The following is an 11340-nucleotide window of genomic DNA, read 5'->3' as shown; positions in this document are numbered from 1 at the left end:
ATATATATATATATACACACAACACTAATCAGCCTGTGATCCCTCCTTTAACAGCTGAAATGATTGTAGTTGTAAGCATTCATCATACGCCATACTTTCAACTTGTGGCCCTCACACACTCCTCAATCATGTTTTTGAAATTCTTTTCCAACAAATGTGCAATTTTCCATGATTTTGTCCCCAATAATGTGCATGCACAATCTTTGCTGTCAAGCCAGACATTGCTCAAACTGACTCAGAGTGTCGGGGTGTTGACTGACACTACTCCACTGGCGGGGTGGTTTGTTCACTACAGCGTTTAAAAGACTACCTTCTGTGATACTCTCAAATAAATGAACATTTGCACCTGCTTTTCATCTTCACTATAATCTTTCTCCTCATGTTTGTCCATCCACCCACTCGATGCGCTTCTATAAAGCACTTTGTCACTTGATGCACTACAGCACTGACCTCTTTTTGGCCATGTCTTGTGTCCTGTATTGTCGGAGTGCTCTCGCAATGCAAGTTAATGTGGTAATCAAGTCTTCGAAGTGATTGTCCCTGGTTTCTATGTACATGACATCTTACTTCGTCATGAATTCTGAGGGTTTATTTTTTTCATGTCCTCGTTTGTCCCAGATGTATATTGCACTGTGTTGTACTGGCCAGTGTCCTAAAGTGAATACATTCTTAATAAAATGTACTTGACTTGACTCTGTCTAGTGTTTCCCTGGCTAAATTTAACTCTGTGGACGTTTAAAAAAAACAACTAATTTTAATAAATTGTTCTATTTTTTTTTGTGACCAGTGAGTGTTGTGTGCACTCATTAATCTAGCTTTGTGTCAATGGAACTTAAATCTCTTAAATTCATATTTATTCAAGAAACGTCTGTGAATCACAAAAGTGTTATGAGGTCTGGTGTGGTTGAGACCGAGTGTAGTCCCAGAGTGTGTGTACGTTTGTGTGTGTGTGTTTGTGCTGAGCGGAGCTGTTTGCTGAATCCTCTTGGCTCTCGCTCCCGGTGCCCGCACACAGTGCTCACTGGCAGCCAGGCGGACAGGCAGGGCAGCGTTTGCCAACACAGCTGCCTATTGAGAGGCAGCGTTACGGACACAATGTGAGCGACAGACTTGCTGTATCAACAGCTCGCCCTTTTCTGCTGTTGTGGCCAGAAATAAACCATAAATACCTCCCTGTCCCTACCCTCTAATGGCTCAACCCCACCAAGCACCAAGTGACACCGAAAAACGAGGGACACTACCACTTCCTAGCAGGCATACATACACAGGTAAAAATCTCACTCTGGACACTGACTGATAATTTCAATGCAATTGAGTTAGACGGTGCTGCATCAAGTGGAGACCCAGGTTTGGATGATTTTGGTATCATTGGATTGTAATGGAACTTGCCTTGAAGGACTAATGAGTATACTTTTAGTGGATAATGATAAAATTGTTTCTATCATTCAGTCAATTCAATGATAACATAGTTTGAGGCAAAATATTACATTATATCTGGACAAAATGTATACAATCCTCCTATTCAAAAGTTTAAATTTAAAAGTGACATTGCGCTTTCCTCCTGTTGTGCATTTCTGTGACTGTGTGTGTGTGCTTGGACATGCATGCATGATGGATGGTGCTTTGTCTGTATGTGCTGCTGCCACAAAGTGGAGGACCAGTGTATCAGGAGGATGTCGGAGCAGCAGAGTGCCCCGGAACAGCTGGCTGCTGGAAAGAGCCAGGGAGGAGCTGGAGCCACATACAAGGTACTGGAACGATCATGTGAGAGATGGAAACCTGGTTTGAGCAGTAAGGGATTTTAAACATGGAGTGTTCCAATACATCCAGAGAGTCCTACTATTGTTCATACATCTAATTAAAAAAACATTGTGTATAACCAACATGAGCCACTTTATGAATGCCTTTCTCCAAACCACTTTTAATGTGGACTGCGGTGATCCTGACTCATCGCTGTATCTTTTCAAAATTCAGGTGTTGCTGTTTGAGTTCGAGAACTTCCAGGGCTGCAAGGCAGAGTTTTCAGCAGAGTGTAAAGATGTGACCGAGAAGAAGCTGGAGAAGGTTGGATCCCTGATCGTTGAGTCAGGACCGTAAGTAATGCTGGATGTGTAATTCATGTCTCGAGAAAATACAAGTAGTAAGAACATTGTTTCCTTGATAACTCGATCATGCATCGGGTAAACTGAATTATTTTTCCTCTCAGCTGGGCGGGTTATGATCGGCATGGCTTCACAGGGGAGCAGTTTATTCTGGAGAAGGGCGAGTATCCACGCTGGGACACCTGGACCAACAGTCAGAACAGCTACACCCTCTTGTCTCTAAGGCCACTCAAAGTGGTGGGTGACTTGTCACACAAAACTGACACTGCAGCCATAACGCTCTAACCGTGTGCAGGGTTTCAATTACGAGCTGCCCCCGCGTTACTTCTCTACACATGTAGATCATTGTAGTCAGCATCTACGAGAGACAGTTAAAAGACTTGTCCATGTGTCTGGTTTCCCTTCTCTAGGACAGTGCTGAACACAAGTTACACCTCTATGAGAACCCTGGATTTACTGGTAGAAAGATGGAGATTGTCGATGATGATGTGCCCAGTTTGTGGGGCCACGGTTTTCAGGATCGTGTGGCCAGTGTCAAGTCTCTCAACGGAACGTAAGACCCTCCCTACATCCCCCTTTCATCCATGTGTCCATTTCTTTTTGGTGTTCATTTTGTTTAATGTACAACTCAAAGCCTATTGTGAGACATGTGTCACCATTTGCCTGTTTTCCTTTCCTCCAGATGGGTCGGCTACATGTACCCAGGCTACAGGGGGCGCCAGTTTATCTTTGAGAGAGGAGATTTCAAGCACTGGAACGACTGGGAGGCCCCTGCACCTCAGATCCAGTCTGTCCGACGTGTGCGAGACATGCAGTGGCACAAAAGGGGTTGTTTCACTGTCCCTGACCCGGCTCCGGCTCCTGGCCCCGACCCTGACCCCGCCCCAGCACCTCCTGCCACAGCTGGAGCCAGCTGAGCATGATCCTCACACGCCTACCACCCCTTCCCACAGCCTCCCCCCACACTGCCGACAGTGCCTGCCCTCAACCTTAACCTAACCATGGCGAACGATGCTTGTGCCCATTGAGGAGTGCCATGTATGTTTCAGTGGCGAATAAAGTTGTTTGACCTGGAGTTGGCCTTATTTTTGGTTGAAGTTACACTTGTAAGTCACAATGGAAATAGCTTTGAATTAGATAATAAAGATTTAGTAAAAACACCATCAGGGATGTGGAACTAACATCTGAGGAAATAATGAAGTCTACATTTGGCAGATATTTTTCCTTGAGATAAACTGCAGATGTGTTTTGAACTGAAATGAAGTTGTGTGAGCCACTTTTACTGCCTCAAAGCTTCATCCAGCAGCATTGGGAGGACATGACTTATTCAAGGATTGTGTGGATACGCATCTGCTTAACAGCAGTGGAAGTGATGTCATACTTTATGTATGCTTGCTATAAAAACAGCAGGCACTGCATTCCCTTCCATAATCATCATTGTACATTTGATGGTTAATGATCCTAATGAGGCATCGTCACTATATTAAACTCATGGAAATATTAGTCTTTGGAGTCGAGCTCTATGTTGCTCAATCCAAAAAGATTCCATCTGCAGACAGATTTTTATGACATTAAATTGCTCATGCAGGATATTATTTAGAAGATATTGATGAAATATTCCAAATTAGAAAAATATAAAGAATAGAGTGACACAGACCTTGCTATTAACTTGTAGATGTGTATTTATACGCCCCCTCTGTCTCCTGCATTGCTCCCCTATCCTTTTAGATTTTCTCACATCAGTAATAAATGCATGCAAAAAACATCTGTAGTATACTAACGTCTACTACACTGGAATATACGGGACCTTTCGATTAGGAGGTCAATTCATGACATAAACAAATTATGAGGATTTATTCTTCGTGTCACAATGCTGCACTTACATCTGTGGTTTTCACCGGCGCTTAAAGCCTTCTTGACCTGAGATCTAACGCCAAGATCCATAATTCAGATATATGCCAAAACAAGTTTCACGACAATATGGAGCCGACTTTTGTCGCCCTTAAATTCTTTGAATGAACCCTCAATACACACACAACCTCCTTTGTTGACAGATGCCAAAGTCACAAACAGCTCAGTTTCACTCAAGTCTCTCGCTTCTGCAACAAGGATACATCTAGTCTGTAATCTCAGGGAACTCAAATAACTAATTAGTGTTTTCTGTGTTTCTGTTGAACTGAAATTAAGTGTAATTATGTGAAAAAAACATCAAATGTCCCAACAGAATAGTCACCGTTTCCATAACAAAGATTCATAGACCCAAAGGGTTTCACAGACTCCTCTCCTAAATGCTCATTCCACCTTGTGCCTTGTAGCCTATGACATTAAATGGGGGGTTGGGGCTAAATGACAAAATGCTATTCTAATGCAGCGATAATAATAATCCATTTAATTTATATAGTGCTTTTCAAGATACTCAAAGACACTTTACATTATACACCGTAGACACACCTACAGGGAGCAATGCAGGGTTAAGTGTCTTGCTCAAGGACACATTGACTAGGGCGGGGATTGAACTGCCAACCTCTTGATTGAAAGACGGGCATGCTAACCACTGACCCATAGTCGCGATAACACTGAATCATGTCTAGCTGGGAATTAATGATGATTGACTAACTCTGTTTCTGTTATGTGTTTTATAAGATACAGATATCTACAGGAGTTGGAGCATTTCAGACTTAACATGGGTTGTTTAGGAAACTTTAGGCCCAAGATCCACACAGTCTCCAATAAGCACTTACATGATACATACTTGAGTCATTTCTTATGAGGTATAAACAGACGTGATTTGGAAAGGCACTTCGAACTAAAAGAACATAGGAACTGGAATATTCCCATGTTTCACCTACGTCAGTAAAAGAGCCCCTGTAGGTTTGCTTTTTGAAGGGTGCAGCACAGCACTCATGATGGTGATCAGCTGGGATGTAATTATAGACTCTGCCTGAACACTTTAACCAGTCACTCTTTATTCAATAATAGTGATAATAATGATGATTGATTCCATTGAACATGTTAAAAGTTACTTCTCTGTTAAAAATATTTTTTTGGAAAAGACCAGTAGGTGAAAGCTGTGAGCCTAAACCAGCTTGTGTAATTACTCCATTATATTGCATGCTCCTATGATTAACATCTAAAACATCATCCTGCTCAGCAACCAATGGCTGTAAGATAAATAAAAATAATAATGAGTATAATAAACATTATTTATATTTATTTATCAATTTTCAAAACAAGGTTACAAAGTGCTCTACATGTAAAACCAGGATTAAAGCATTTCAGGACTGCAATGAGGAAAATACAAACAGACAATTAAAATAGTACAAATATACAATCAAATAAAATATCCAACAATAATATTAGCTAAATAATATATATAATACTAATTGAACCAATAATAAATAAAATGGTTTGCTAGAATTAATAAAAAAGCTTTTTTTATTTTAAAGATACGTTTTGAGAGATGTCACTGATGCTGCAAGTTGAAATGAAGTAGAGCATAAAACCTCCAGGTAGTGGAGTAAACATATGAAGTATTACAATATTCAAACATGTACTGGTTCTGCAAAATGGCACTTCAATATGTAACTTGAGAAAATCCCTTTATTACATTCTAACTCTGCTGCATTATTACCTCTCGTCTAAAATATCTAGGGAAGCTTGTATCTGTCCTCCTTTCTTTGATCCAGTTGTATTTAAGTTATTATTAACCATCTAAATGTAGACTTAGCTCAAAATAATTCAATAAAACGTCAATAAAACTATAATAAATGCTGAAATATGACATATTGTTTGCTTTCTTTGTTCAGATGTATGTTCACAAAACTCTTTGGCGTTGCGATAAACAGGTTTGACTGAAACTTTCGAGCTTCTAAACAGCAGAGGCAATGCATTTTTTAACATGAAACCTGAATAGAGTTTTCTAGAAAAAAAACAGCAAATAAACCTACTCTTGTGGAAATGTTTGGACTGTGATTCAATTCAGTGCAAATCTCTCCTGCACAGTAAAACCCATCTTTTACTATCCTCCTCTCTCGCTCCCCCACTCATTGTAGGTGTGGGACTCTTGGCACTGTTTGTGCTGAATCATGAGGATATCGAACAATGACTGGCTGGACAAAACTGACAACTAATGAAATAACTTTGCGGGAGTGTGACTCCCCGGGGTGGGGGGAGGCTACAGGGTGACCCCTCATTTCAGTCTGCTGGGCCTATGACAGGCCGATCTGCAGGTCGGCTTGGACACTGTGAGTACTGTTGGCAGAGTTTCCACCCCTGGGCGTCCTGTATATATTGAGCTCATCGTGCCATCACAAACACACTGGCACAGACAGGTACTGGTAAGAGGTTCATGTCCGCCATGCTTTATTTTTGATCAAGTTTACATTTACATTTTTTATCAGTTTTCTGTTTTCATTTTGCTGTTTGAATAATTTAGGTTTAATTTCTACATACGGTCTCCCACGTTGCATTGCTGTAATTCTGTGTTCAGAAGGCTGTGGACTTCTGAAACTTATTTTGGAGGGAGGGGGACGGGCACTTTTGTATACGTGTGTGTGGGTAAATATTATAAAACTAAATATGTGAACGTGGGATTACCGGCAGTTTGACCTGCTCATATTTTAGATATAAAGATAGCTACATTTTGATAAGCATGTAGACATCCAAGGATATTTATCAGAAACAACAGAAATATATATTTTTCCTTTCCAGTTTCATCATTTCCAATCCATTCACTATGGCCACAGACCACCAGAACCCTGCATCCAAGCAGCAGCAGCCAGGCACCAGTGCATTTAAGGTAAGAGGAGATGCAGCAGTCATACAGAGACCAATTCAATTACAATTTACAACTTCCTCCTGCAGGAGTTACACTTGTGCGTGCCCTATTTGGATAGCTTGCATCCACCAAACATCACATTGGAAAGAGATTGGCACTCTTGAAATTGGGACCAGTAGCTCAACAACTTACACTGTCCCCTTTTCTCCCATTGGCACACAGCTGGTTATCTATGAGCAGGAAAACTTCCAGGGACGCTGCCATGAGCTGACTGGTCCCTGCAACAACCTCCAGGAAGCAGGCGTGGAGAAAGTGGGCTCCATATTGGTGCTGTGTGGACCGTGAGTGTTGGTCAGAGACAAACAAGCGCATTAAAAAATGAGATGAAGTCCAAGAATAAAGGACTTACTCTGTGTATGAGTACGGAATGGAAGGGAAGAAAATGGCCAGAAAAAACAATGATATGTGTGCTACTAGCTTTCTTTCCTGCTTTCCTGCTACATCTCTCACAACCATCCATCTCTTTCTTCCCTGCCCACTCAGATGGGTGGGATACGAGCAGGCCAACTGTAAGGGGGAGCAGTATGTGTTTGAGAAGGGGGAGTATCCTCGCTGGGATTCCTGGACCAACAGCAGGCGTAGTGACACCCTTATTGCATTCCGCCCGATTAAAGTGGTAAGAAAGATATCACCCATACATGGGTCGTGCCATCAGCTGCTAAGCAAATCATCCACTGGGTTAATGCTTTGCTTCTATTTCAGGACAGCCAGGAGCACAAGATTGTCCTTTACGAAAACCCCAGCTTTGCAGGGAAGAAGATAGAAATCATCGATGACGATGTCCCCAGCTTTCACGCACACGGCTACCAGGAGAAGGTCTCCTCTGTTCGGGTTCAGAGTGGCACGTGAGTCCATCCTCCCAACACAGATGTTGTGTGATACTGCAAATAACTTACTACATGTGTCTTGTCACTATCTCTTCACCTATAACTGTCTCTTGTCTGTTTCCCCTCTCTGTGCTCCTGGTACTGGTACTAGTTGGGTGGGCTATCAGTATCCAGGCTACAGAGGCTATCAGTACCTGTTTGAAAAGGGAGAGTATAAGGACAGTGCTGAGTTCGGAGCCCAGATTCCTCAGATCCAGTCGGTTCGGCGCATCAGAGACATGCAGTGGCATCAGAGGGGTGCTTTTAACCCCGTCAACTGAGCTTGTGACTCTTTCCTGTCATGAACCCTGACCTTGGCCTTGTTCCCTTCCAGCATCAACCCCTTTGTTGTTAATTTACACAATGCAGCATTTTGATATATATTGCAGCTGTTGCAGGAGTGAAATTCTTTGAAGCAAACTAATAAATCCTATGCTTACATTTGACTTGATTCTGTGATTTACTTGAGTTTCTCCCTCTGCCTAAGTTATTTGCCACCAACATCCTAAAGGGATAACACAGGTGGAAATAAAGTTATGTCAGTTATGTCAAATAATTTAAATGGTCTATGGGGGTGTAATAAGACACATTTCAGTGTTGTTAATTATGTAGTTTAATGTGCACTTGGCAACTCCGACCAGTAGGTGGTGCTGCAGGGGCTAACAAATGGCGTCATTTCCGGTTTTCCGGTGAAGGGAACACGATAAAACAACATGCTACTCTATCTGTTCGTGTAATACTTATGTTGTTTGAGTGAGAACGTGTCCATGTTTTAAGTATTTTACTTGTATACTTCGTCAACATATTATCAATTCAGATCTCGGTTCATCGGAAACGTTGGTATGAAAATGTTAATTAATAGAAATGTGACTACTTACTTAGGTTAGCTTAACTTGGCCAGCGAGATAAGTAAACGCCTAATGGTAACATATTAGGTAATAGGACTTTTCTTTGAAATTAACGGACGTGTGCTTTAATTGTATAAGTAATAAGTAATTTCAAACAGTTAACGGATTGTTGAAGGTTTTAGGGTTTATCTGTATCAACTTCATCCGAATAGGTTTGTGTTGTTGGAGTATTAAACGGCGACAACGTCACGTCTGACGTAACGTTAGCTCACGAAGATTCATCTCAAAGCTGGCAATTATATAAACGTTGCTCCTTGTTAAAAGTGTGTTCTTGTTGGACGATGTTTAAATGCGTTTTATGAGTCTTTATGCTCAACTCTTACATTCGGAATGCCTTTTAAAATGGACTAGTCCACCTCTATTACTGTGGCTTGTGTAAGTTACTGACTTTTACAGGACGGTGTAACTCGCGCCACCATTTCAATTGAGTAATGCATTGTGGGATAATAGTATCCACAGCAGCACTTAAAGTTAATTAATTATGCACAGACATATTTAAGTCTACAGAATGTTGTCAATATTAACCTAAACTTATACTTACAACTTACTGTCATATACATTCAGATGCATACATGAGCACAGACAAACTGATAAAACTAAAGAGCAATTTTGTTAAATTAAGGGAATAATAATGAGAGATATAGCCAAATGTCTGGGTCAGCTAAGTAGTTTAGTGTTTATTTGACAGACTTTTACTTAAATATTGGTTTAACTAATGTTGTATCTCGTTTTTTACCCAAAAAACTTTCTCCAACAGTTAAGATGCCTATCCTGTGCAGTAATTGTATTGACAAGCGGGCTGTGCTGAAGCGTCCAAAAACAGGCCACTCACTGTGCAAAGAGTGCTTCTTCTGGGCCTTTGAGGAGGAGGTGCATCAGACGATCGTGGCAGCAAAGCTGTTCAAACATGGGGAGATAGTGGGAATTGCTGCCTCGGGTGGAAAGGACTCCACAGTGCTTGCACATTTAATGAAGCTCTTAAATGAGCGATATAACTATGGTCTTGAACTTATGCTTCTCTCAGTGGATGAGGGAATATCTGGTTACCGAGATGACTCCTTGGAGACCGTAAAGAGGAATCAGCAACAGTATGAGTTGCCATTGAAGATTGTGTCATACGAGGAGCTGTATGGCTGGACTATGGATGCTATTGTGAAGCAGGTGGGACTGAAAAATAACTGCACCTTCTGTGGAGTGTTCAGAAGACAGGCGCTAGACAGAGGGGCAATCATGTTGAAAGTAGACAAGATATGTACAGGTAATTCCAAAGAGCATTTTAAAGTGTAAATGCAAGAATTTAAAGCCTGGATTTCAAAGAGTAAATATGTTTGTTAGAATGTGTTACAGGGTCTGGATCTGTGTGTTCTTTCACAGGTCACAATGCTGATGACGTGGCAGAGACCGTTTTGATGAACGTCTTGCGAGGGGACATCGCTCGTCTGCGCCGATGCACTGCCATCTCCACAGCCAGCGAAGGTGAAGGCGTTGTGCCACGCTGCAAGCCCCTCAAATATGCGTATGAGAAAGAGATTGTTCTGTATGCATACTTTAAGAAGTTGGACTACTTTTCCACTGAATGTATCTACTCTCCCAATGCTTATCGTGGCTACGCAAGGACCTTTTTAAAGGACCTGGAGAGCGTAAGGCCGAGCTCCATAATGGATATCGTTCACTCAGGGGAGAACCTGTCCGTGCGTGAAGGGGTGAAGATGCCTGTCCAGGGGACCTGCAACCAATGTGGCTACATCTCCAGCCAGGCTCTGTGTAAGTCATGTGTGCTGCTGGAGGGGCTGAACCGAGGTCTGCCGAAGCTGGGCATTGGCAAACACCACCGCCTGCATGACAAAATCCTCTCCAAGCAGCCCCTGACTGAGAAGGAGGAGAGAAAGCTGAAAGCAGTACACTTTTGAGAATTCTAATCCTGTTTTATTTACCACAAGACGAGACGTGTAACATTTTAAAAGTTGCCATGGAATGTTTTAATAAGAAAAACTGAGAAACTCAGCAGGGAAGCTTTTTCACATCATAGAACGTCCATTCACTGCTGTCTTGCAGCTGATAACCAGAGGCCACTGAGACACTATGTAGACATACTTTCCAATGGTTTTAAGAAAGGTAATATTCTATAATAACATTTTCAATAATAGATTAATGTAGTACACACATTATGACCAGAGAAGATTACATTTTTTACAGAGTTCCATGATTAGCTTTTCAGGTTACTTTTACCATGGAATTATTAAACATTAGCTATCGGCATCACTTCGATTTCCAAATTCTTACATGCTGAAAAGAAATGTGTGTACACTTACTATGAAGTGCAGAAACGAGCTCTTGCAATTTTAGTTTTTATTTATTTAAAGTGAGATGGTGTGAATGTTTCCACAGCAATGGAATTTCACTGATGGCACGTTTCATTTTGTAATTTATTTTATGTTCCAATGCACCAATCTCGATGGAGGATATGGTGACAAAGTGCCACAATTGAATAAATACAGTATCACATATCATCTTGTGTCTCCTGTTTTTCTTGAGGTGGATGGAGTAAATAACAATCTCATAAAATAAATGAACATTAGCTTAGAAATCATAGAACACATTTTGTGTGTGAACGCACACAAATTGGC

General features: G+C 41.4%; 3 protein-coding genes across 4 annotated transcripts; all 3 read left to right on the top strand.

The window, feature by feature from the left end:
- Positions 1 to 23: 23 nt before the first annotated feature.
- LOC117736311 (beta-crystallin B3-like) lies at positions 24 to 3176 on the top strand. The gene is made up of 5 exons (XM_034541561.1): positions 24 to 1748; positions 1975 to 2093; positions 2207 to 2339; positions 2513 to 2655; positions 2785 to 3176. The coding sequence occupies exons 1-5, from the start codon at positions 1605 to 1607 to the stop codon at positions 3017 to 3019; spliced, it is 774 nt and encodes a 257-aa protein (XP_034397452.1). The 5' UTR covers positions 24 to 1604; the 3' UTR covers positions 3020 to 3176.
- Positions 3177 to 6837: 3661 nt separating this feature from the next.
- crybb2 (crystallin, beta B2) lies at positions 6838 to 8086 on the top strand. The gene is made up of 5 exons (XM_034541929.1): positions 6838 to 6900; positions 7102 to 7220; positions 7423 to 7555; positions 7642 to 7784; positions 7918 to 8086. The coding sequence occupies exons 1-5, from the start codon at positions 6838 to 6840 to the stop codon at positions 8084 to 8086; spliced, it is 627 nt and encodes a 208-aa protein (XP_034397820.1).
- Positions 8087 to 8490: 404 nt separating this feature from the next.
- On the top strand, positions 8491 to 11223 carry ctu1 (cytosolic thiouridylase subunit 1 homolog (S. pombe)). 2 transcript variants are annotated; one of them, XM_034542381.1, is made up of 4 exons: positions 8491 to 8645; positions 9471 to 9971; positions 10088 to 10189; positions 10391 to 11223. In XM_034542381.1, exons 2-4 carry the CDS (start codon positions 9476 to 9478, stop codon positions 10621 to 10623), a joined length of 831 nt encoding a protein of 276 aa, XP_034398272.1. In that variant the 5' UTR covers positions 8491 to 8645; positions 9471 to 9475; the 3' UTR covers positions 10624 to 11223. The 2 variants fall into 2 exon arrangements, with proteins under 2 accessions (XP_034398272.1, XP_034398271.1); XM_034542380.1 differs by having other exon boundaries at positions 10088 to 11223.
- The last annotated feature ends 117 nt before the right edge of the window (positions 11224 to 11340 follow it).

The sequence above is a fragment of the Cyclopterus lumpus genome, chromosome 9, assembly GCF_009769545.1.
Source record: "Cyclopterus lumpus isolate fCycLum1 chromosome 9, fCycLum1.pri, whole genome shotgun sequence".
Taxonomy (NCBI): Eukaryota; Metazoa; Chordata; class Actinopteri; order Perciformes; family Cyclopteridae; genus Cyclopterus; species Cyclopterus lumpus.
This window is presented reverse-complemented; position numbering and strand designations above follow the sequence as displayed.